The sequence below is a fragment of the Strix aluco genome, chromosome 9, assembly GCF_031877795.1.
Source record: "Strix aluco isolate bStrAlu1 chromosome 9, bStrAlu1.hap1, whole genome shotgun sequence".
NCBI classification, from domain to species: domain Eukaryota; kingdom Metazoa; phylum Chordata; class Aves; order Strigiformes; family Strigidae; genus Strix; species Strix aluco.
The window spans coordinates 26695344-26722945 of record NC_133939.1 but is presented as its reverse complement, the minus strand read 5'-3'; the positions used below and the strand labels follow the sequence as shown (position 1 = coordinate 26722945).

Below are 27602 nucleotides of genomic sequence, written 5' to 3'. Positions count from 1 at the left end.
CTCCTCCCAGGTTCCCCTTCTTAAATACGTTATCGCAGAGTCACAGCCACCATCACTGGCTGGCTCAGCCTTGGCTGAGGCAGGTCCAACTGGACAGAGGCAGGAGCTGGGGGAGCTTCAAGAAGCTTCTCACAGGGGGCCACAGCTGTAGCCCCCTCCCCAGCTACCAAAATCCCCACCACACACACAAACCCAGCACAGCATGCAAGAGTCCCATTTCCTTTAAAATAGTTTTGTGTTAATAAGTTAGTTAAATTATTATTCCTTCTGCACAATTCTTCTATTCTTAAAATATACTTTAAATTTTAATAGCTTGACATTCTTTAAAAACTAAGAGCTTAAGATATTTGCTTCTTGTACTATATACTATCTAACCAGGAATTACAGGAGAATATATTATTAGCCGTTTTGAAGCCCATTTTTGAAATCTTCGGATAAAAATGGAAACCTACAATAAGATGGAAGCACTCAAGTCAGAACAAAGTGAATGTAGCAGTGACACTAATTACACGTGATCTTTTGTGGAGATTATCATGACAACGAGTGCCTGGCTATACTGACTCACAAGAAGGCCAGCTTCAGCCAACTTCTAGCCATCATATATTGCAATACAAGTAACTTAGTGGTTGATTACTACATAAAGGAAAAGTGAGCTTCCGAACAAAACTGTGTGTGCTGCTGGAAGGTGCTGGTCTTTCAGGACATGTCACTGAATTGGTGTTTTATCGATGCCTCTGCATTGCTCAAAGGGGTCATCTTCCAGATGAGAGTAAAACAGCTTCTCATTCAGGTTAGCAGGCGTTTTTTTGAGGAATAAGGCTTATAGTTGTTCTGGGTAGTTACATTCTTTCTTTTATAGCATCATTGTGCTTTATGTTACCCCTTAGTCTAAACTCGAGGGTTAAATAGATGTGTCCTATTGTTCTGCTCCCATTATCTGTCTCACGGTTGGTTTTATTTCACTGGTGACTGAAATGATCAATTGGTGTACAGGTTTTTTTATAAACCAGGGTACAAATAAGGTGTATCATTAGAAAAGCACCATGGAAGTAGTACAGATTTTATTCAGTAAGTCATTATTAGTGCAGAGATTGATCCTGTTTTTCAGAAGTAAAATAGAGCATCCTTCTGACAAAAAGGAAAGATGTTGTCAGGAAATAACTATATTTTTTTAAATAAAAAAAAGTTTTTTGCTATCTGTAGCTGTTTAATGCTAAGGAAGGATAAAAATTCACTAATGCAACAACATAATGAAGTGTACTGCTGATTTGATCAATAATAGCTGGGGGTTTTGTGAGCAATTTTAGGAGGCCTAATTTCACAGCTAGAATGAGCTGAGGATGCTCAGCATCTCTGTCTTCTAGGGTGTCAAAGGCATGTGGAAGACACAAGACGATGAATATGAACAAGACAACAGCATAAAATAGGCAAGATAATCTTAAAATAAGTTATTGTTATCAGCATTGACTAAACCTTCCCTTTCTTGGGTGGTTCTGCAGCTGGTTAGAGCCATATGTGGAAGGGTATGGAGCAGCACAGCCTGGGACACCCCACGCTGCGGGGTTTGTACTCCTTCCCAGGCCTGTCAGGAGCTTTTCAGCTAACCAGGGACTTTTATGGCAGGATATATCATATGGAGTTATGTGTTATATAAAGTCTTACTTCACTTCAGTGAGGGATACTTAAATCAAGAGGCAAGTTGTTATAAGTTGAAGGCACGTGCATCTATATAGAAATGCCAGCCAGAGTGGTGAACTGATTAACCTTTCAAAACTAATTATCTGCATGTTGTACTGCAGCTTTTACTCTCCACTGTTCATGGACAGAACTTCTGTTTTCTTATCTGACAGAGAAATATTTTCTGGCAGATAGTCACATAGGCATTACGGATTTTGATAGAAAGCTCATGCTTACCTCTCACTTTTCATGTGTCTGATGGAAATTAATGATGAGAAAGGATTTGGATTTGAATCACTGCACAAATAATACAAGAAATTAATATTTGACATTTACTAGTGTATGACCGTCAGCCTGATTCTGCGCCCTGTGCATCTGTACCGGCGTTCGGTGTTTCGGGGGCAGTCTGGTCAGTGTCCATGCATGGATTTGCTCAGAAAGCTGTAACCTGGGCTGAGGAAGGGAGAGGAAATGTGTGTGTATGTGTGCAATACCTCCTTATTTGTTAAGCAGAGGTACCACTGACTTCTTACGTTAGTGAGATAGAAAATCTGTGAGATGGATAGATTTTCTCATTTAATATTTTATACTAACACGAAACAATTCTACTCAAACATCACAAAAAGCAGAAATAGTATTTTCTGAACATAAATATTATCTTAAAACTCAGTTATTGGCACAAGTCCAGATCTGTAAGGGATGCTAAGGCTACAGCTACAAAAGTGCGTTTTCACACATGAATAAGCTCCAGAAGTCAAATAAAAAAAGGTCATGACCTTATGTTAACCTTCTTTGGTAAACTGTCATTTCTTGTTTATATTATTGTGCTCTCATCTGTCGAGGCAAACGAGGAAGTTAGAGATAAATGAAGTCCTGTGATTAGCTGTTGATGAAAAGAAGCTTTTATTTTACTGATTAAAGTAATATTGCAATCGCTGCAACCCCGTCCCCAGGGGTTTTGATCAAACCTTGGAGCCCTGGCGGGTTTCCTGACCTTTGCCAGAGGGACTTTTGGAGCAGCTGTGTCCAGAGCCAGTGTGTGACTTTGCAAGGCCACCACTGTTTACCCCAGTAATGTAATAGTCACTGGTGTCGCTGGTTTAGCCTGACCCCAGGTCAGATGGGAACTCTCCAAGCACTGTTGCCGCAAAAAAGATAATAGCTGGGCTAAAAGAAATACTGAGGGATTTGTCTATAAGTAAGAAAGTGTTTATTAAAATGACCTCAGCATTTATTTAATCTGTAAGGTTTGAAGCGTAACTTATTCTTGTCAAACTCTGTTTTTGTCAAAGAGAACAAACATGCTAATTCTGCATTTGGGCTGTTTTCCTTGCCCAGCAAATCAATGCACCAGGCTTCTGCTGTGTCCTGTATAAAAAACCTGAAGAACATAATACTGTGCACCTCTAGGAAGATGCCAAGGAGCTTTTTAATTAATTTATTTATTTTTTAGTAGAACGGGACAAATTAGTCCACTGGAAGGATTCGGGATGCTTTTGCATTCTCTTAGAAAGTGGCATTTGACTCCTAACACTATGGCATGCCATGACACAGTTATTTTCAGGAACACTTCAATAGAAGGAGAATAAGGAAAATAAATTATATTTTACAAAAAGAAAAACATACCAGTTCTGATTACAGGTGCAGCAAGTACCACTCCTCATGAACTCAAATCTTAGAGCAATTGAGTGAAGGCACTCCTAAATGAGGTGAAGCCACCCAGCCTTCTTCATCTTTCTCTATTTCAGGATACTCCATATCTTGAGATATGGAAATAAAGCCAGTTGCAGGAGTTGTATCACAATTATATGATTGTTTCTAACTGAATTACTGTGCCCACTTAATGTCCACCTCAGAGAATTAGGGGAACAGACAACTCCGTCTTGTGACCTGAACAGACCCTGAGTGAACACTTTTGATAACGAAGATATTTTAATGTATTGGGTTTTGACAGCAATTCAAAAAGGAAGAGAAAAAGAATTGGCAAAAGAAAGGAATTGTGATAAAAAAGAGCACAAAACACTAATTTCTGGTATTTCCAACCCTGTTGTTAGGTGCTCTCAGGTACCCTGGGACTTCAACATGGGTTCTTATAGCTAAGTCAGAAAACTTTAAGTTATTTAAGTTTCAGAATATAAAAAGTCTGTGAAGCGCTCTGTCAGAGGCCAAGGAATAAACATTTTATTGTCCATAAGTTTGTATATCCAGAATACTGGCAGATGTCTGATCATTTGAAGTGAATTCAAAAAGAAGCAATACCTGTTTTTACATTTAAATATTGATTATTTATGGTTTCTCCTACCTGTCAAATCAGTATCTTTAATCACAAAAAGCATAATTACTGGTCTTGATTTTAGATTCCAGTTGATAGAAGTCAAGGCTTCCCCTACTCGTCTCATAAAGGGAAATATATTAACTAAGATTAAAGATTAGTTGTGCATTTTAAACACTATTTAGCATTATGCAGTCAGACTTTTGTGGTTTTCTGGAGAGTATTGAACTTAGGGAGGAGACCTGTGTGGTGTTTGTTCATGGCTGCAGAGAAGATCTGGGTGGAAACTACTGATGATATTCATAGCTACATTTGCAAACTTTATTGGAAATGTATTTTTATTTCTACTTGTGAGTAATTCTTTTTGAAATTCCCAATTCTCATTTTTAAGCATTTGTCTCTGGCTCTTGAGGAGAAATGAAGCTGGAGGTTGTTCATCTGACCTTTCTTAGTCACTCCTGTGCTGCATTTGGAGCCAGCTGGGATCAATAGCAGCGAGAAGCTGTTGCACTCTCATAGGCAAATAGTGTCATCTTTCTGCATTTGTCTCTTCATGGTAGTACTACAGCAAAAAATGTGCTCAAAATAAGTAGTAAAAATTACAACAGATTCATAGTAAAGGTAACATTAACTGTCGGTTATTGGACTTTTTAAATGAATTACCTGAATCCTGATTAATGGGAAGCCCAAGGCAGGCAGGAACGTGAGCTGAATTTTGGCGGGCTCATTTCAGGCTCACAGCGGCTGTCAGCACATAGTGAATGCCATAAGTTGGTTTGGTCAGTCCCCTCTCATTTTGTGTGCCCTCCCAAGCTTAATTCACTCAATTACATACTGGGGACACACAAACCCTTTCAATCTTATTAAAATGTATCATATACTAAACTCAGCAAAATCACAGTCATTTTGTGCCTGACCTGTTTCTTTTCAATCAGGGAAGGGTAGACGCATCACTCGGACATGAACAGACACTTCCAGCCTATTTTTTGAGCACTTATGTGGCAGTCATAGCTGAGAAGAGCATCTGATGCTCTGATAATTGATTTATTTTTGAATTTTAATTGCACTTGTTTAGGTTTTTCCTGATTCATGCTTGACTGTTGCTAAAGTCTCCCTGCTCCTCTCTTACACACTGAACAAAGACGGCTGTGAGCTAAACCACATAATTTCTCACATCTGATATCCCTCAGGGTAGATGAACTAACAGTTATGACAGCTTCCTCCAAAGTGAATATTGCCATTGAAGAGTGAGCTCGTTTATCCTGGATGCATGTTTTTATTGACTGGAGCTGAGGATTCAGTCACTTTTTAAGCAGAAGTTTTAGGCAGACCAGTTGGGTAGAAATGGCTGGTGTCAAGAGCAATATCCTAATCTGAGGCTCCAAAGCAACAGCTGGAGGAGTCCTACCTGCATTTGCATCCTCAGCTCCCGGGGCAGACTGGGACCACTTATATTCCAAGAATCCTGTGATTATTTCAAGATAATCTTGGTAAATCTCTTTTTTTGCCATGGAGGAAAATATCTTTTTTCCATGGAGGTTTTTTTTGGTGTCTATTTTTTTCTTTCTGAATGATTGATTCAACTGCAGCATTTTAATAACAGCCTTTTGCATAAACAAAACACGCAACTGGCAGTTTAATTTTCAGGTTATGTAAGGATTACACAGGGTTGGCTGTAGTGCAGCTTATCGGCATGTCATACGTTTCCTGCAGCACATCATCTCCTGTGTTTCAAAACAGCATGTTTTTTAAAAAGTATAGTGTTATTTATAATCCACAGAAAACTGGCACCCCATTCTGCATTTCAGTTATCAGATGAATTATTGATTGCTGATCTGACACGGACTGAAAGGGAAAAGTTTCTAGATGTCACAGGCCTCCCAGGTAACAACAAACGAAGAGTCCCATCTCTATGGCGTCTGCTGGTCTAGTCCATATGGCACTTGAAAGCTCACCGTGCGTCACAGCTGATTATAGACTCGACACACAGGCTGCTTCCCCAAGGCTCCCAGCTCCCCTGTCTAACTCCAGGATCTGAAAAGCCTCACACGGGCTCTACCAGCTGGAAGGAAATAATAAGTCGAAACAGTAACTTGCTATTATCTTTGGGAAGGAGTGGTTGCTTAAAGTGCAGAGAGAATGACAGTCATCCCCTTCATGGTTTTTCTGTGTGTCATTCCAGTTCTTGCAATTGTGAGTTTGTGCAGAAAGTTGGGCATGAGCAAACATACTGGCCTGAAAAGTTTTCTTTGTCCAAACTGTTCGATGAATAAAGCTTTATTGATTAGCTTTTGGCAATGAAATCACTTAAGGTTTGGAAATATTATGCTATTTGCTACACCACTCAGGGATTTAATGTTGTTTAATTAATACAAGAACTTTGAATAGTTAGATGAAAAGCACTATATAACTATATGAAAAGACTGTTATTGTCCAGACAAAATATAATATTTAGAACTAATCTGACAAAAATGATAGACTGCAGTACAAATATGTTTTGAGATATTTCTAGGGCTTCGATTAGTTTATATTAGCTAGTTTCTAGCATTTATGACTACCTCTGTAAGGCAGGTTATGGAGAATGTTAACATTCCACTGCGTTGATTGACAATAATTAGTTTATTTTAAAGGAAAGGAAAGAAGCATGGTATTGTTGCGGCTGACTAATGTGAATTAAAAGCTAGGTAATCTTTTCCGCAATTACAGAGATACAATGATTGCCATTGTCAGAGAAGAAAATACACTCGTGCTTTTAAGAATCATTGTGTAGGAAGAGCTTTGCAAGCCTGAAATTGAAGCTCTGGTCATGGTCTCCAAAATTACAGTTAGTAGTAATTTTATGCAGAAGCAAGACTTTCGAATACTTAAATTGTAGCTTGTTTGTAGCAAGGTATTTACCAGCAAATATAATCATCTTATAAACAGCACATGAGTCATCTTGGTGTTCATTTTGAGCACATCGAAAATGTAAATTGCAACTGAATTTTTCTTGTGTAGAGAGGCTTAGAAACCTTCAATTCATATTTTAAATGGAAATTATGGAGGAAAAATGTGCATATTTGCCTTTCAGTGGAGAGTATTGTGCAGGCTAACTACTGCTTTTTCTATAGCTTTGCCTACAGGCGACGTAAACAAGGACTAAGGCAGATACAGAGATAGGAAGAACTACAACCCCTGAGCGGTGTTTATATTCCTCTTTAGAAGCGTTTAATACCGGTCTTCACTGGGGCAATTAATAGAAGTCCCATTTTTTATTGAAATGCCCGTGGATTTTACGAGCCATCTGATACATCCTTAAAAAGCTTTAAAACAATTTGTGATAAAATCTAAACCAAACAGAAATCTGTCAGCTTCTCTGTTCAAAGTATTGGCCCAAAGGAAGTGATCCAGACATGACTGTCAGCAAGATAGCAACTGCTGGGAGGGCTACAGTTCGTTATTAAAAGATCAGTAGTTTGATCAACATCATATTGAATTACTCAAACTTCAATTACATGAGTACCTGAGGGCTTTAACTGGGATTTATTAGAAGGCCAACTTGAAATAAACCTGTCGTTGTTGCATACCGAATCTTTGAAAGACCCACCTGAGGACCCTCTTAACAGTTACTATTCCAAAAGAGATTCAATGTCAGCCAAGGATTTCAAAAAGAGCAATCAAGTAATTAATCTGATGTCATTTTTATTCTTGGGAAGAGGGAAAAAAAAAAAGCTTCAGTGCCTGGTGACATTGTTCATTAGGATCCAGCTATGGAAGTTGGTATGGACAGGTTTGGGATGTGTTAATGCCACTTCTGTCTTCTTGTGGTTGAATCTCTGCAGAGTCATGACTAATATATGTTTTGTGGTTTGTGATTTAGCCCCAGCTGGCAGCTAAGCCCCACCCAGCCACTCACTCACTCCCCCTCCAGTGGGATGGGGAAGAGAATTGGAAGAAAATTGGAAGAAAAGTGAGAAAATTTGTGGGTTGAGATAAAGACTGTTTAAAAGGTAAAGCAAAAGCCACGCATAAGCAAAACAAAACAAGAAATTAATTCCCCACTTCCCCTGGGCAGGCAGGGGCTCAAGCCACCCCCAGGACAGCCGGGCTGCAACGTTGACTTGGGCAGACAAACGCCACAACTCCAAACATCCCCCCTTTCCTCCTCCTCCCCCAGCTCTATGTGCTGAGCATGACACCATGTGGTGTGGGATGGCCCTGGGGTCAGCTGTCCCGGCTGTGCCCCCTCCCAGGTGCCCCCCCAGCCCCCTCGCTGGTGGGGTGGGGTGAGGAGTAGGAAAGGCTCTGGGTAAGCCACGCTCAACAGTAAGGAAAACATCCCTGTGTTATCAACACTGTTTCTAGTGCAAATCAAAAACGTAGCCCCATACAAACTAATATGGAAAAAATTAACTCTATCTTAGTCAAACTCATCACAATATGTCATAAGGAAGCAGAGCAAGAAAATCTGTGTAACATGCTGCCTTTTACTCCCTGGCCTGGAGTTGTGGTAGCTCCAGTGGGGGAATCAACGCTTGCGGCGGCTTCTTGAGGAGTGGCTCTGTGAATTAATTGCTGTAGAGCAATGTCAGTGAGCCAGTTTTTACAGAAATGAAGTGGATTGTGCTGTGGCCATGTCTAGGGGAGACTGGCAGCAAGATGGAGCTCGGTGCCTGAATAGTGTGTTTTCCCTCCCTGTTTTCCTAGTCCCGCACAGTCTTGTCCCTGCAAGCTCAGTGCCAGCGTTGCACACGTTTCATGTATTGAATGATACAGTTACGACTGGTGATTGCTCCTCCCAAACCAATTATTCCCAAAATTGGCTTATGTTCCAGTCAGTTTGTGAGACGAGTCTATCCATGTGATGTCTTAAAGCTTTTTACCAACCCAAGTAGGACATTTGTCACAAATAGCATTCATGTTTCCGACCAGCAGAGTGTATGTACTGTAAGCTGGAAACATCAGATTATGAAGGTATTTGCATGATTATCGTTTTCTTTTGCATATTTTACCTACTGTGTGTGGAAAAGATTTCTCTATGCATTCTACTGTAGTAAAGACACTTACTGAGCTCAGCAAGCGGGCATTAATATTGCTGCTAACAAAAACCAGATGTTCTCATCAGATCAGTCGTTTCTCTCTTTTTATTCCGTAACTGTTTTTTCAAACTGTCATATCCTGCCGAGAGAAGATGCTGATGGCCCAACATATAAACCTCTTTAGTCTGTCTCAAATTTGAATCTGCGCAAGGAGTTTGGGCTGTATCATGCTGTCGCTTATTAAGTACATCTCCTTGTAGCGATCCTTTCCTCCTTTGCCACCTTCCTGCCTCCCAGCATGGCCTAACTGAATTGTGCTGAGGAACTGTATTTAAAAATTGATAGCCCCATAACAAATTTTCCTTCTACTATTCTGCCCCACGTCAGAAAAACTTGTAGGAGCGTTACGGTGAAGCTGCTGATGCTAGTGATCTCAAAGACTTTCTCCTAAGCAGAAATTACATAAAACTTTAATTACTGTGTTTCAGCCCACACTGCTGCGGTGCACAGGCCAGACATCCTCTTCCAACTTCACTATTTACAGCCGGTACATTCACTTCTTTTCTACAGGAAACAGTAAAATTAATGAGACTGTTTTCTTCAGTATATAAACATTTTTTAAGATCCTAAGTCTGGATTGTCAGTCTTCAGATTGTACGCCCTTGTTACTTCATGTGGTCATTCACTTATCTTGGCACCAGGTTTCCACTGAGAGTTTGTGTCCATCTGTGTGGGTTTCATATTGATGTGAATTGGAGTCATCGAGGGTGTGCAGTTGCCAAAATATCTATTAGTATAACCCCACTGTGGAGGCTAGTAACCCTATCAGTCTTCCATTTTGGCTTTAATTGCTGAGATGCTGTGTACTACTCTGAGATTCAGAAATGCATCGTTCTTTTTTGTTTTAATGACTTAGAGTGGAGAAAAATGTACAGATCTGCATTGTGAAAAGATGGAGAAAAGTATTTCTTCACAGCTGTGTGAAAACTTCACAGTGTTGTCTGAGGTTGGTCCATGAAATTATGTTCCTTCGTTTAATTCTATACCCTGATTTTCTTGCAAATTATCTGGCCTCGATAATTGCTTAAAACTCATATATATATATATATATGTCTGTGTGTGTATATTTAATGAAGAATGCCTTGAAACTCTAATTAGGGCTGCTTGACTCCAAAGCAGTTTACATATCACAGGCTTACACAGCTATCAAACAGATGCTTCTCCTTTTTTTCATTCAGCTGACATTTTCATTTTCTCTGCATATTTTGAGGACTGAGCAGTGATGTGTTTTGACTCCTGAGGCTACAGACGATATCAAAATGAGGATTAGAAATGAAGCTTTACCTGTCAATTAAGTTGTTAAGCTTGTCCTCTACAGCGTCTACACTTTCAAATGGCCTGTTTATTGAATTTGAAATAGTTTTCATTCTTGACCTTGTTTAAATTGAATGGACAGTTTTAATTATAATCTTCAGAGTTTTCAACTGCAACATATGGTTTGCATATAGACTTGTGGATGAGGGGCTCTTGGCTGTTTATTGAGCTAAACCACTGTTAAATATCTCGGGAGAGATTGGCATGTCAGGCATTAAAAGTAAGCAGAAAGCGGCAGTACAGATATTGGCCATTTTTCTCTTTTCACATCACTGTCCAGGAGATCCGTTTCTGAGGGACATCTGAGAAATGAACTGTGATTGCAGAATCCAGTCATTGGCGAAGAACAATCTCCATTTTCAATGGTTGCATTGTGCCAGTCTTCACATGAAAGCAACATTTTAAAAAAGAGGGAAAAAAAGAGTCTTAGAGCATCTTTTTCCCTGATATATTCCTGTCCTGACAATGAATTCAAATTACAAGGATCTTTGGCAAATCAATGTCGTTCTTTCAAATCACCTGTGGCCCCCACTAACAGGGTTGTGTGACATCTCGTAGCAATTTATTCATGTGTTTATTCTCCAATAAGGCCAGTGACAGATCAGGAAATTAAATCTAGATCTTTAATACTTGATTGGATGGATTGTTCCTTTCACTACTTCTAGAAATCTTCTCCCCAAAAGAAGGCTGTAGGGCAGGTTGCACTGGGCACGTGTGCTGGAAGCAGCTGCCTTTCCTCCTCAGCTGCTCCATGAATCTCCCCAAAAAGCTGTACCCTCCTTGAAAACAGTCATCAGGAAATGCATCTCCCTTCAGACCTGGATATAAATATTTATTAACTAATGCAGACATAGTCCCATAGATGACTCTGCTGTTCAGCATTTCATAGTGCCATGGTCCCTTTCCTTTGGTGTTCTCAATATAAAGACAGATAAACTGGGGTGAGAGGAAAGGAAACCCCACCTAGACCCAGCTAGAAGTTGTTGTAGCTACCTGGAAAACATCTGAAATCTAGGGCAAGGTACCAACTGCAGGGCAGAAAATTCCTCTCCACAATGTGACCGAATCACCAGGGAGGTCTAAAGGAAGGTGACAGACTGAAAAACAGTGAACCCGGTACAAAAAGCTTTGGTTTTTAATGCCATCAATTTTCAGGGGAAGGTAAATAATCAGATAACTTGGGAAGCCTGTTTCTGTTCATAGCTAATTGGATAGCCCTGCCAAAATAAGTGCTGGTTAAAGCTGCTTTGTCCTTAATCCCGGCCAAAGAAGAAATGTAGTGGAAAACTCACTGCTCTAACAAGGGTCCTCTTTCATTGTGGAGTGGGTTCGCAGGGACTAAATTGGGTAAGGAATCTCTTAACCATGCCTTTTAACCAATCTCTTAACAGACATGACATGCTCCTTTCAGTACGGTTTGCTGGAGCTATTCCATTAATTAATTTTGTGTAGCAGGCTTGCCTCAGACACCTGTGACTTACTGAAATTTAAGTAAGCTTCCGCAGCGGTTGGAGCTAACCTGGGTGACTTTGAACCGGAGCAGACAATGGATGCTCATATAATCCATTGGAGGGGCCAGGAAAGGGCAGAAACAAATAGCTCAGGAGCAAAAATAAAAGCCTAGGAGCGCTAACAGTTCAAAATGACCCAGCTGGCTCCACAGGAGCACATTTATCTGTGCTAAAAGCTGTTTCATGAAGGTGTTTTAACATCAGGTTCTACTAGACCACTCAAAAGAGCTTGTAGCATATTTATGTTTTTTTGTGAAGCACAAAAAATCCCTAAACTAGGCGTTTTGCGGGTGAAAATCTCACAGCTAACAAAACCTGCTCTTTTCTCTCTTTGCTGCTCAGTTCAGTTCAATGAAACAGAAATATGTTTATTAATGTGAACAGAAATTCTGCTTTTTCGTGTTGAATTTTAGGCTTTGTTTTTGACCAGACTTTAAACTTGTATTTTTCTTCCTAGAGTCAATACTAATGTCAAACTTCCTTCATTGTGGAGAAAATGGACAAATATTTTTCTAGCAACAAGAGTTTCAAAACTCCTCCTATCAAACTTTCAATCCCGAAAACCACTTTAGTGTTAGTAAAACAGGAGAGATCCTTTTAAAAACTTCTGCTGCAAGAGCAAAGTATGCCATGCTTAATAGTGAGTACATTTGTGAGTGGATTCACACTGGTTGTCAAATTATGGACAATTTCAAACTCAAGAATTGGGGAGACCATGTGAGTTAAAGGAAGCTGTGAGCTGAATCTGTCATAAATTTATCTACTTATAGCAATATCAGGTCTTTTTTTATGTGTCACTTTTATAGAAATAATTTCTTACTTTTATGTTCAGCTTATGAATGGCTGGGAATCAAGCCTGTTTCCCTTTCTTCCCTGAGGTATATAAATTATTTAACTTAGACACTAAATTAATGTGCAAAATCCGCCATGTAAATTAGTGGGGAAAGACCATATGATATTTTCACTTCATAACTTGTGTTGAGGTTTAAACATTCTTTGGAATACATGAAAGATACTAATCACAGCACTGTTACAAATAACAGAAGGGAAAGCACTGTCGTAGCTTTTATTGTGTTAAATAGCAAAAAAGAGAGTTTTTGTGTCAGGTGTACTAAATGATCTGCAGCTGAAGAGACAAGGTGAGCTAGTCAGGACAAGGGAGTAGTAAGCCAGATTTTTGTTAACTTATTTCCAAATAAATGTTTGAGTTGAACAGTTTATACACTTGCAATAATTTTAAATATATCCGCTTAAGGTTTCTCGCTGTGGTTCTTTACATAAGATCAAATCTTCTCTTCCCTGTTTCTCTATCACCACTGTTACTGATGAATCCTCAAAATATTGTGTGAGGACTAACAACTCACAGACCTCCCTGGGTAAAGAAGAGACAAACTCCTGATATCACTGAATTTTAAGATAATGCTGCAAAGAGTAGACCATGCTTCCTCTTTCTGATCAAGATTTTTTATAAATAATTACTATAATTATATTAAATTGTAATTTGACTTTAAACCCATCAGTGTAAACTATCCTCTAAGTAAATGCAAGTAGGGTTTTGTGTTTCCCTGCTTCTGCTGGTTGCATCCTTTTTGCAGTGAGCTGAGGGGATTGTGGTCAATGGAAAATGGAAACATGCATGTGTCATTCATTCCTTCCAATTTTATATAGTATTAGGCATCTGGTAAAAAGGGTGTAGTTATGCTTCTGCAAAAGTCATTTGGGCCAGACCCACAGATGGTATTGTGGTGTTTTGAGTCCCTGCGTGCAGGCAATTGTTCTAGCATGTACCCAGAACGTGTTTCCTACATCATCTCCCAGCTGGAGAGAAATCTTTTCATCCATATCAAGTCTCTGCTGTTTGTGGATGCTCACAGCTATTTCATCTCTGCCTCTCTTCATGTTGTTCTTTACTTGCCACAGTAAAGAGTTTTTGCGAAAATTTAAAAAAAAAAAAAAATTTAAAAAAAGCTCTCAAATGGTGAGGTCAGTACTGTCCAGTTCTGGTTTCTTACTCTAGCAGTGCCTGGTCACTGTGAAGAGGAACTTTTTTTCTATGTTTATCTATCAGAAAGTACTGGCTTCGATCAATTATTAATCTGCGCATGTTTTTACAGTCAAGGGAGAGAAAGCCTGTTCATTTGTGACACAGAAGTGCCACTGGCTCTGTGAAGATAACTTAGAGGTAAACCTTGCTCTGCCACCCCATGCCTGCTTAGACCCCGTTGTGCTCTAGACAAAGTGTCCGCGATGTGAATGCCATCCCTGGGAATACCCTTTGCACATCATCCCTCTTTCCATTCCGGGCTCTGTGTGTGCCATCGTTAGCTTGGCCAACCCAAAGAAGGGAACTCAGGTCTGCAGTAGAGGCTGTATTTTAAGTAATTGTATACCTTTCATTTTACTAAAAGTGTGCAAGCAAGAAAAGTGTGCCATAAACTTAATATTAGAAGACCGTTTCATCTTGTACTTTCAGAGCAGCTGCACACACGTGCACAGAAGGCATGTGAAAAGTGATAAAAGTTGCAAATAATGACCTTGTGAGGAATGCAGTGCTTTAAAAAATAAATTAAATTAGAAAGAAAAGCAGGTTTGCCTTTCAGTATTTCTGCAGATGCTTTGAGATGTGAAGTGGCAGTTGTCCTGCACCAGAGCCCAAATATATGCATATGCCAACAGAGGGTCATGGATGCATCATTGCAGGCCCATGGGAGTGTGAGTGATGCATTAGTTGTGAGAGTAGTTGCTGCAGAAATTGCTAGACATGTTCCTTGGAAAAAAAAAAAAGGATTTAAAAGCAAAGAGGACTTGGGATTGCATGAAGTGCCTGTCCAGTGGTTAAGACAGGGACAAACATTTCTTAAGTTCTTTTGGAGGCCCGTGACCATTCAGGTATTTGTTACGTGCTGGTTTAAGGGTGTAGCTGGTTTGCAGTATGAGCACAAACACCTTTAGCAACACCAGCTGCCCTCTGGTCAGAAACATGGGAGCGATGACTGCAGCCTGCTCTTGACCTGCCAGTGGTGCTGGGGTGTTGCAAGTGGAGAATTTAAAAACTGGGAGCTGAAAAATAGTCCACCTGCTCACAACTCTGTCACGCACAACATGTCTGGAGCTGAGGGGAAAGATCATAAAAATTGAGAGGATACTGCAAATGCTCAATCCTGCTGCTATCTGAACTGTTTTATTTTCTTCTTTTGGGGTTTAGTTTTGCATATTGTTTACAAAGTTAAGCTGTTTGTTAGTAGGGAATTGATCTAGCAACATCTTGGTTTTTTTTTTTTCCTTTATAAAAACATCATTGCAGGTTCACTAATTATCTCTGTTTAACACAACTGCCTGTTTATTTTTGAGGAACTGATTGATCATAGCTGTTCCTAAACATTTTAGTAACAATATGAAAAAAGACACTGATGTGATGATCCCGAGTTCCAAACAAGCAACCACCCAGATCTGTATTTAAACGAGTTTTGGGCAGGGAAATTGAACTTTTGCCAACGTGGCCCATCAAATCAGTTGGGGACAAACTTCCTTGAAGATTAGCAGAGCCCCCATTCAGGGGTGTGGAGGACTTCAAAACCTGTAACTTCATCGGTATGATCTGCCCTTGGGAAGGGCGTGTTACTGGCAGCAGATTGTGCATTTGTACGCCACGTCTTTTCCCATGTTCAGGACTTGAGACGTGTGTCCTTTTGGGATGGAGGAAAGGTCAGTGTGCAGTCGTGATGCGCAGAGCTCAGTCCAAATGCACTGACCTCAGAAGCATGAAGAGCTAAAAAAGGTGCATGTCGTGGTGGCTGAAATACTTTACAACTTGGGAACATGGAGGATTGACTTTTGGCTTGTATGACTGACCATAAGGTTTTTCCTGCCAGGTTGTTCCTGATGAAAAGTGGGTAAATGGGGACACAATCCCTGTGCATGAGGCACAGCCCGGAAACAGAGATACCTTTGCTGAGGGATCCCACTAAAAAGCATCTCTGTTGAAATCTTCCGTGGGTGAGAAGGATATTCACATACCCACCCTGCTCTAGTCACCCAGCAGCATAATCCCCTTTGCAAGATAGCCTTGGGGCAGCACACCATTCTCATTTCGCCTCTCGTCTCAGCGGATTGCTCTCCTGCTGTTTTGTGGGAATGCATTTGCTTTTATCACGGCCTGACTTGTGATAAGCAAGCCATAAATGGCTTGAAATTCAGGTTATTCAGATAAGCATCCTAAATTGTAACTATAGAAAGTTGAGCACATAGGTGTTTCAGTTTGATCTGCAGTGGAAACTAATCCAAATTTAATTATAGTGTATTGTTAAACAGATACAATCTTTCATAATCCCATAATATTCTAGAATTACAATAAAATGACTTTATTTCTAAAATATCTTTAATATTTTATAACTTCATAATTCTAGAATAATTTTATATTTCTATAGTTATTCCCATGTAGAAAAAGAAATGGCTACTTCTGTACCTAAACCAGCATAATCTGTTGTTTTCCCGGTATATATGGCCTTTACAGGTATAGCAATTTAAATAAAAAGGTCTGAAGAAGTTAGACTTTTAAAACTTTCAAGTGCAGTTCAAGCATTTAGATTAGTGTCTACTTTGCAGACTGCTCCCCAGACAAAATAATTGAGGCATTTTTTCTTCTATAACTGGGGGCAAAGTTGTTTCCTGGCCTTGAGAAGTAGGAGACGTTGAAAGGCAACTGTGCATTGCATTTTTCTTGATTATATCTGTAATACGTGAAAGAATCTTTCAACATATAATCCTTAGAATATTGATCTTGCAGAGAAAGCCTGAGACCAGAAGGGATCGTCTGTCATCAAACTTGCTGCTCACATGGCATCCTGGGAAGATGGCCGTGGAGTTGTGTTGCAGGCTCGTTGGTCTCATCTCTGTTTTTTTTCCCACTTACTGTAGGGAGTCTTGGAGTGGGGTTAGATATAGCTCGTATATACAAGTATTTTAGTGTCTTTTATTTTTCATTTAATTATATTGCCTTTCAACATTATAATTGCGTTATGGCCTTTCGGGATGTGCCAGCACGCAGGAGATGCTGTTGAAAGAGCAGCTGCAGTGGGTGTGGGAGCTGCTGGGTGCAGAGCTCCCCGTAAACCAAGTCACTTCTTTAAATGTTCAAATAGAGACTAACAAATAGAGCTAACTCCAAGTGCTCATTTTTATTAGCTGGACTATGTTTTCTCCTTTGTGAGTGTTGATATCCTAACTTAAAACTGTATTTGGTATATTAGAGAAATTCTGCAGCTGATTGTCATCTACAAAATTAATATATTGAAGCTCCCAGTATTTGAGTTTATTGAGGTATAAATACTAGAACGTGGTGTACTATATTTTTTTGAGCCTTTTTGCTTATTTTATTTCTGTGATACCCAAGACAAATAGTTTCCTGGTTTTGATTTCATTCTGGCATTTTTCAGCAGGCTATTTCTTAACAGTATAGAATTCAACAAGATGAATAACATTTTCTGTTTACTGTTTACATTAAAAAAAACAAAACTTCTGTTTGAAAAAAAGAGTATTCCAGATGTCTCCGGGCAGTAGGAAATGTATGTAGTATACAGTCTAATAAAACAGCAAATATAGCAGAAGGATTAAAAAGTGGTGCACGTTAGCAAATGGTCTGAATTTAAACGCTATTCAACACCAGGACTTCATTCTAGGTGAGTGAAATTCACATGTGAAGTATTAAAATTTAACTTTATAAATACATTTCCTTAGGACCAGGGCATTGTGTGTTTCCAAGTCAACTTTAAAACTTCCTTTTTCATTTAATTTTGATTAGATTTTCTAAAATGGAATAAACATAAAAGCATAAAAAGAAATGTAAACCATGAAAGCTAAATGCAAAGCAGATATATCAACAGCAGAAATATGAAAGCCAGACCCCTTGTTCCTCGAGTGCAATGGGGGGGGGAGAACCTTTTTGTGTTGCTGTGGTCTGCTACGCAGTCAGCTCGTTTCCTCACAGCAGCGATTGCAGACTTGCTTCTCATTGCAGCCACTCTTTTATTTCTTTACATCCCAGTCTCCTCATCCACACCCATTTGGGTGTTCTTGGGTGGTAAATCCCTTTGATGATTTGAGAACGTGATGTAACGAGCAATTAAATCAATGTCAGTCTTTCATGTTGAATGGGGGTTCTTTATAGATGTCTATTTATTGCAGGAGGAAGGCTTGGCTTCAGCAAGAGGAGAGGGTCTTCTGTGGTCAGGGTAGTTTGGTATCAGCATCACCCCTGGGTGAGATGGAGGGAGGTGAAGTTGCCATCCCTGGGGGCTGTTAAGGAAAGGACAGACAAATTCTAGGCAAACATCTACACAGTGAAATTTTGTCAGGGAATGGACTAACTGACCCTTATTTCCAATGACCTCTATGTCAATTTTTAAGATAATGGTGGCAACATGCCAATCAAATGCTATTTACAGTAGCCCAGTGTTTCTGAAAAGGTACAGAAACTGCTTATATGGTACTTTTGGAAATTCAGTTTTGTGGGTTTGTTTTCAACCGTCACCTGTTTACTTAAACTGTTCTTGATCTTTTTTGTCCATATTTGTCCACTGTTTTCAGTTAAAAGCAGCGTTCTCAAGCTGGTTTAATGCTAGTTTCCCTCTTCATTTGACTGAACGTGATCCCCTAAAATGTGAAATATAGAAAGATACCTGCTTAGGTTTGGAAAAGGTATCATCAGGAAATCACATCATTTTTCTGGGAGGTCATCTGGGAAGATGTTATGGAAGGTTCAGGTGAATGCAAGGAAGCCCAAGAGATAAGAGTCACAGAAAACATGGCACAAAATCATCATTCTTTTTAAATGTAATGTCTAAGCTCTCTGTGTACTCAGTGCTTGAAAATGTAATGTTGATTGAGAGCATGGGGTCTGCTCTTGCATTTGTTTCATTTATGTCAGTTGTACGTGCTTGTACCCTCAAGAGCAGCTGCTAATAGGATTAAAGGCATGATGCAAAAGGAAAAATCTTCATACAGCGAATTTTTACAAAAGCTAAATGTTTGACCAGTGGTATCTACAAGCTTGGTTGTGTTATCTTACTCTAATTCTTTCCCTGTAGTTTTCTCTTGGCCCTGAGGAAGCCACCATGTCACAGATCACTCTAATTAACAAGGGCTTCAGAAGTGGAGACTGCAGAGGCAGCGCCTGCGGGAACTTTGAAAAACACCACAAAATTTCAATTTGCTCTGCTCTGTTTACAGTGCAGCAGTGAAGTAAACAAAAACCCAGTCTTGAGTGTAATGGTTGCATTATGTATGAGCTATGTGCCATCCAGGAGAACCAGGGTATGTCTTGTAATTCTCATCATCTGCCTGCCTTCTCTAGATGTGGACGAGTGTGCGGTGGTGAATGGTGGCTGCCAGCAAGACTGTGTCAACACACACGGCTCCTTCCACTGCCAGTGTCAGGTGGGATACAGGCTCCACACTGACGGATGCACTTGCATAGGTAAGTAAACATTAACAAGCACTTCACATACTTCAAGACATGTCTTTTTCTGCTAAACCTGTCTTTGTGTAAGTGCAAAGGTTTGTAGACTTCCCCAGTCTGTGTTTTGCCTAATTCACAAAAGATGGTGGTATCCCTTCCAGTTCAAGTAGTTTGCAAGATTTCAGGTGTTCCCAGATTTGTTATTTTTTTGAGAGCAAAGCGGTGATGGTGTCCTGTGTTTCTGTGATGCATTGTTGTGAAAATTTCTTTCATTTTGCAGCAGGCATTAAAGAAATAGGGGGTCTTCAGTTCCAGTGAAAATGTTTTTCTAATTCTGAGCATTTTTAATTTGTGGTACATCCCCCTCCATGTTCCAGCCATGCCCTGGGCTTTTCTGTTCCCATTACTCTTCCTCTTACTTAGTCTTTTTGCCTGTTTTTTCTGAAGAGACACAAACAGCAGATAGTGAAATCTCCTGCCCACGAGTGTCTGACAGAACGCTGCTCTTCCAGCCAAGCAGTCCCAAACTGCAGGTTGTGTCTTCAGCAATGAAGCCAAAATAAAAGCTTGTGGTTGCCACCCTAAAGTTGGATTTAACCTTACAGTAGGTGACCATCTCCGTCAGACTGCCCAGACTGGGGCTCTGTAGGCTTTCCCAGGTGGTGGCATGAGCAGAGGCAGGAGGATATCATTAACTGGGTGGAGGTGTGGGGCGATGAAGTAAAATCTCTGTGACTGTGCTACAGTGAGCAGAGCAGAAAAAATCCTCTTGGGAGGTTCAAGAGCAGAGGCCAAATTTGTGAATTACTAAGATACGTTTGAGAATATGGTGCTATAGACTGGTAGCTAGAGAGGGGGCTCTAAAAGGCTAATGGAATATTTAAGTACGCTCTCAGAGGTCTTCTCTGGTTTTCAGAGTGCATGAAGAGAAGAAGCCCTACTCTTTACCTCTTCAGCCTTTGCTGTATGTTGATTTTTTTAGGTAAAAGAGTGATGCAGAATTGTCTGCTTGGCTCTGTTTTACATTTTAGTTATTAGACACAATGAAAAGCATGGATGGGGTGGGCTGAAAACTCTGATCCAAGAAATTTACATGAATGTTTAGTTTGTGTTAATCATTACTTTTAGCTCACGCAGGAAGTGCCCGTGTGTGTGAAGCTGGGAGTTTTGAGCACTTTTCCTGAGATTCTGCTCATGCTGTAGACTGATAATTAGGGTGCTATAGATTTGGGAAAGCTCCTTGTTCCCACAGTGGTCCTGTGCCCTTTGATCCATTCCTTTATCTACATTGGTCTTTTAAAGGTTGTACTGCTTCTGTACCTCAGGGATACATCTTCATCGGCTGCAGTCCTGTTTGTAATATCTCCATTACAACTGATACCGAATTTCTCTTGCTCAGCCAGCAAAACCCATGCTCTACTCTCTGTGGCACACCCAATCAAAAGACAACACATGAAAGCCAATAACAAAAGAAGTTGCAAACCAAGCTGATTGTCTTTTTTTAAATTAGTTTTAAAGCACCCATATTGAAGATCTTCAATTCATGAATGCTTGCTGGTAGATGTGTTCCCCTTTCTGCCGACATTAAATATAGAGCACAGGCTGGCTGCAGGTCTCATTGCAGCAAATGCTCTGCTAATCTGAACGCTGCTCACAGTTGTACAGACAGACATCTGCTGTTGGTCAGAGGAATCCCATTCCAAGAAACAGGCATTAGAAACAGTAGGAAGAGTGTAGGTATGATCCCAAAGGCTCTACCATTTTTTTCAGATTTGGGTGTAAAGCCACTGATTTACAGGATGGAGTTACTCTATGTATGAGAGCACCATGGAGCTCGGCAGTTCAGCTCATGACACAATGCCCCTTTATGTGCTTGTGGAGAGGATTAGCAGCTCTGCCATTAAAAATAAACCCTGTGTTTCTTAGGTTGGACTCTGACCTCTGAAACAAGACATGCAGAGTTAATTCTGCATGTTGCTTAAAATAAAATTATATATATATATGTATACTGTCCTTGTGTTGCATTTAAATCAGTACAAAAGTCAAATTGTTGAATTCTACAAAAAGGTTAAAAATGTTCAGTCATTTGGGAAGAAGAAAAGGACGTCATTTGTTTAAATTTTTGAGCCTGATTTTAGGTAACATGAGAACAACAGTCAGTATGGTCAGACCACATCTGCAGAATAAGTTCACTCACAGTTTGGTCATTGTCTCAGTTCTTGCACAAAGTCCCTTGGTTGTGCTTAACACCAGCCGAATATGTCATCAGTCATTTCTGGTATTATCACAGCAATAAATTTACTGATGCAACTAGAACACAAGATGTACCACTGCTCAAGCTGTGGGAATAATGTTTTTTAGTTAAAGAACTTACCCTTTCAGGTTTGTTGGGTTTACCACATACAGAGACTTTCAGTCAGTAATTAACTGCAATTAAAAATATGGTGAAGTCTCAATCTTTTCTTGATTATCTTAGTGGGAGAAAGAATGAGTAAAGAAACACTAGTGTGAGAGAAAAAACTAATGTGAAAACAGAGTGGTTCATATTTAACTAGAAACACTAGTGGTTTTCTGTGAATTAAAAGAAAAGAGAGAAATTCACATCTCTCTGATCAGACCTGACCAGGGAAGACCCAGAAGTGAAAGATGTAATGTTTGAATTACATTACTTTCTCTTGAATAGTCTCATTTTCAGCTATGGTGGAGAGGGAATTTTATATGAAAAAGGACTAGAGTGGCTTTGGGGGTGAAAAGAACGAGAGAACTGAATGATAAATGCAAAAAGTAGATATTGTGGCAATTAAATGAATTTACCTGTGTAATATGTAAAACCTTCTGTGAACATAGAGTAGGAAAGTTTTCTCATGGCACAAATAATCAGGAAGCTCAGTTTGGAGTTGTCCTAGCTATGAACATTATCAGAAAGTGACTTTTCATTTCACAAATATAAGTATTCACAAGAAGTTATTAAAAATACTTAACGCATTGTTCAGTTCTGTTTGCAGTATCTCAGAAATTATTGAGAAGAAACAGAAATAAATCCTAAAATGAGAGACAGGACTAAGTTTCAGAGAGAACTGCTATCATGATAATGGATATACACAATACTGAGAGGAGGATATTGGGTTCTGTTGCAGCTGTTTAGACAAGACACCAAAATAAATGGATATAATAAGCTCTCATGCATTGGAGCATGAGACAGTTACTAATTGATGAGGACAGAGAGAAGCATTTCATATAAACCAGTAACTTGGGAGTGCCTAGCATCGGGATTTGGGCACTAACTGCTTGCACTGACTGTTGAGGATGGAGAGTTTTCCTCTGCTGCTGCATCATTTTATACGTTCAGTTTTGAGCACTCATCCGATCAAGAAGTAAACCCAGTAATACACCTCTCTTTTGACCTAGCACAGCTAAGCAGAACACCTAGCATTTCAAACAGGGCTTGCATTAGCAATAATATTTCTTCCCTGGATATTTTAGAGGATGTAACAATCTCTCCCACAGACTAAGAATAAAAAGGGACTACGTTCTGGAAATGAGCTGTTTATGGAAAGTGATTGTCTCAGCTGCAGAAATAAGAAACAAACATCCCTTTAGACAGGCTTCTCAGATGAACCCAGCCCAGATTTCTGTTATGTTTATTCTCTCCACGTCTTTTTCTTTTTGGCAACCCTATGTTTCTGGGAGCAAAAGTGCCAAAATCACTTGAGGGGAAGCAGATTTTGCAGCCTAGATGGCTTGGAAGTCTCTCATACATAAGGAGGTGGATCTATCTTCTTATAAGATACTCAGCCTGCATCCGAAGAATCAGAAACCTGGGATAAGCTTCTTGTGATTGCATGGAAAATTACTGAACTTCTGTCACCAGCTCTTTCCAGTGAGTTCAGTCCTCCTACCACAGTGTGTCTGGGATCCTGACTAACTGCTGGTGGTCCATCCCTCCACTGCTAGTATGAGTCTCAAAATACATGATTTGAAGAAATCTGTTTGTTGTTTGTCATTCCTCTTGCTCTTATTAGAAACTTCTGCTCATACTCTAAGGCAAACAAATGGATTGCGTTGTTCAGTGACAACTAGTGTGTGACAGTAAAACACTTTCTTCCTGAATCTTTTGATAATCTCTGATACTTTGTGCCATGCCAAAATACCATCTTTTTCAATGCTCCTTTTCTTTCTTAGCTTTTTGGTCCCACAAATTTTGCTCAATATTGAATTCATTTTTAGATATATGTGCCAGACTGAACATTCACTCCAAATTAGGTAATTAGAATAACCAAAGGTAACAATGTCCATTTTTTTTTGTTTTGTTTTTAATGCCTTGATTATGTTAATGTAATGAATTTAACTTCATTAAAGTTTAACTGGCTGGTGTTTGGAAAGCAGAAACTCAGACAGAGAATGTGTTTATTGTAGTATTGGGCTGTGTTTTTGGACTGATGTAAATTCATGGTCTTCACTGAGATTTATTCTTGTTTGAACTCCTGGAAGTGAAACCAGAGCACAGTCTATAGAGCTCGATTCATCTTTTGTGCCAGCTGTTATCTTTGATGTCCACCTTATGTAGAAAAGCTGTTGAGATGCAGGTTTTTATGGAGACTTTCACACACTAAATCTCTTAATAGAGGAAGTAACAAAGAAAATATCTCTATAAATCTATAATCTATGTTTTTCCACATAAGTAAAGGCACAGTATGTCTGAAGTTACATTTCATCATTGATAAGGTTGGATTTAAGGTGATGGAAAACAGGTTTGAAGAGACTGCATGTTCTAACCCCATGGTTGCTATGTATACATCTAACTATGGCTTCACCCTTAGGTTTTTTGTATAAATATGACCATTCTTATCAAAAGTAATGAGTTGAGAAATGTATCTTTCTCAACCGTTGGCAGATCCTTGTCTTTCCTACATGATGCCTGCTGCCGACGTCCTCCTTGCTGTGATGCTGCCTCCCTTGCTCAGCATTGGCAGGCAAATTGCCGGGGCTGGGCCGGTACCGCTGTGCCTGCCAGGACTCTGCAGTGGGCCTGGTTTTCTACCAGACTTCAAGAATACATCTCTGGAAGTAGAGGGCATGCTGTATTTCTGCATGAACCCTGTGCACATTCTCAGCCCTCCAGCCGCAAGCCCCTTTACAAGAGGTAGAATTAGAGTCATGACATGTCAAGTCTCTCCCTTTTTCTGATGAAAGATGCGTTGCCGGCGCCTGGCAGCACACACAAGCACAATTCATCCTGTTCCTTCCCTGGCGGCTCTTCTCCTTCAGTCTGGCACCTCCTCTCATGTAGCCCGCGCGATGCCATGGCAGCCGGCGTGACAAACCTGGCCGTGGCTGCTCCGGAGTAATCCCTCGCTCCCAGCCGCTGGCATAGCCCCATGCCAGGCCAAGCTGCACGGCCCCGCTGGTGCAAGCTCTCGGCACAGGAGTTCACGCCCAACCCCTTCTGGCTTCGAAACCTCCAAAATTCTCGGTGTGACAGGTTGCTTCTTATCTCCCCTTACATCCAAATTGGCTCATGCCCAGAAAAGGAGGGAGAAAATGACACTTTTAAAAATCGAGATGTATATTCTGTCACTTGGAGCCGATCTAAGGCGTTTTTCATCTTCTGAAATATTTTCATCTTATTTGAATATTCTTGCTGAAAAACAGGTCTTTGGATACAAATGTGCAGCAAGCAGGAAGCTTTGAGTGTATCAGGTCTGCTGTCTCCTGTGTAGACCTCAAGCTGCTTTCAAGTTACATTGCAAGCAGGCAGGAGGTTTGCAGACGCAGGTGGAGATCAGAAGCCCGGGTCAGGTCCAGTGTGCAGCGAGGTGTCTCCTGGCTGCTGCTGTGTATGCATCCATGATAATGTAAAAATTTCCTTTTCTTTTTGTCTTTTTAACACATACTTAACTGCACAAACTAAGTATTTGCTAATTGTTAGCATAGGGTGACATGTATCCTACAGCAACTTTTGTGGCTAATGTTTTAATGCCTCTTACAGATAAATGAATTAATATGAATATTCCTGAAATAAATATCTAAGCTCTTTGATGACTTCATTTGGTCCAGAGTTACATGCCTTCCATGGAGGACCAAATATGCTTCCCAACTACTCATGGAGAACATAGTACATCCCTGCTGTTGACATATATATAGATGCAGTCATGCACATGCTCACACTTACATACATATAGCACAATAACAGGTTCAAACTATCTATCTTATTTTTATATGCAGTGTGCGAATAGGTGTGGGTGTGTGTTAATGTATTTTGGCAGGAGGAGAAATGTTTCTCCAGAGGCCAGGGATATATGTTGAATAAAAAAGAATATTAATTTCTCTGGGTAAGATAAGTCTTTTTAGAGATGTATTAAAGAGCCTCTTGTTCCTTGTGGTTTACTGGTAAGTCTGTCCTGTGGAGCTTGTGACTCCTGTCATTTGCAGCTTCCTATGCGTGAGGCTGAGAAAATCAGCCTGAAAGACAATTATTATTATTTTTTTAATCAATCATAGCAGGGACAGAAAAAAAAAAAAAAAAAACCAACAACAAATGGGCAAGTGCCAGTAGGGCTGCTCTTTTTTTTTTCCTCGTTACCTCAGTGGATTCTTGAGTGCTTTGCTGCTGTCAGATCAAAGGGTGACTGTACTTCAGTCAGTATTACAGTTCTTAGATCTCACCTGCCTCTCACTGGAATCATGGGCTTTTGCTGATGTGGGTCGCTGTGTCAAACAAGCACCATAAATGCAAGGGAGAGTAATCATGCAGGGGATGGGGACAAGTGCATTTATGAAAGCTGTTCAGCGAGCTTTGCATATTTTTACTGTCATTTATGGATTTAAAATAGGAAATAAGTTTCTTGAATTGCTGACATTCATTCCTTCAATGTTTCCTTGGCTCCAGCCATCAATTCCTGCAGTGTTAACAAGGGGGGCTGTGAGCAGGAGTGTGTTCAGCTCAGTGAAGACCACTACAAGTGCCAGTGCCAGTTGGGCTACCAGCTGAAAAGGGATGGCAAATCCTGTGAAGGTGAGTCCTGCACTACCTGCCTGGAGACACACATTAAAGGCAATTTAAATGACCCCAGAATAGTGCTTTGGGTCACTGTATTCATTTGTGTTTCACCCTGGTTGCCAAAAGCAGCTTTAGGATTCACTTATTAAAAGGATTAAAATGACTCATGTTTGAGGTGTGAAGTTCACGCTGGTTCACAACTTCGAACAAGATTTTGGCCTCATAGACCTCTGGCTGTTTGTTGCACACTGATGATGATGGCATAGGTTAGGAACTTAATCATGGTTTAATTCTAACACTTTATTACTCATCAAGTTCTATATAGACTTGGCCTGTATGCCACATTTTATTCTACATAAAGCCTTTTCTTTATCTGCTTTTGGCTTATGTTGCTTCTAATCGCAGTCTGATTCATTCATCCTCCCCTTCAGGTTTCTAAGCAAACACTCTCACAAGCAGAATAGAATTGCTACCTTTGGATTTGATTGTTGTTTTTTTTTTCTCATATAGCTTAACATATTCATCAGTTTTTAAGGCAAACCCCCCCTTCCCCAACACAAGCGCACACACATGGTACCCTTGAATATGCCAGAGACAGATAGGGCCAAATTTATGGATTTATTGCGCTAAAATTCCTGTCACAAAACCGTTTCCATATGGCTCCTCTTCTGCTCGGAGATTTTATATGCTGTGTATAAAGTGTAAGTAAATCCTGCTGTTCAGTTTGCTTCCAACTCATGCTGTGTGCGACGAGTGCTTGGCCTTCGCTTTTGGCCTCTTCGAGTCCTGCCCTCCGCAGAGACTCACGTGCTGTACTTCAGCAAGCACCCGCAGCCAACTTGCCTCTCCTCCAGCTCTCATGGGGTGGCCACGTTTTGTCCCTGATATTGTCAGAAAGAGTCAGAAAAGGAGAGCGTTAGCGGGGACAGGACATCAGGGACCTTCCTCTGCTGTTCTCCAGCCTGTTCCCAAACCTCTCGTGGCTCTTCCGCTGCCTCTGGCACTTGAGATGTCCTTGGTCAAGCCAGCTGGGTGTGAGGACCCCTGCATAAAACTTTTTGGTGTTTTTATGGTTTTGTGGTGCAATAGAGGTTGGATCACCAGGGTCTGAGTGTGGCAATGCCTGGTCGGGTGGGACTTGTCCCTTGGGTGGTCACGGAGCAGTTCAAACCTCCATGTGCCACTTTGTGCTCTATCTCAGTTGCCAGCAACTGGTTCAGCTCAGCAGCAAAATGGGCAGGCTCAGTCCCCTAATTGGTGAGGTTTTTCCACCACACAGTCAGCTGTGGCCATT

General features: G+C 40.3%; 1 protein-coding gene across 1 annotated transcript in view; it reads left to right on the top strand.

Annotated features, from left to right (window-relative positions):
- LOC141927411 (uncharacterized) overlaps positions 1-27602 on the top strand; it is a 200770-nt gene that overhangs the window by 112393 nt on the left and 60775 nt on the right. The window contains exons 6-7 of the mRNA XM_074834607.1: positions 19204-19326; positions 26198-26323. Of these exons, the coding sequence (XP_074690708.1) occupies positions 19204-19326; positions 26198-26323 (249 nt within the window). The remainder of the gene's footprint in view (positions 1-19203; positions 19327-26197; positions 26324-27602) is intronic.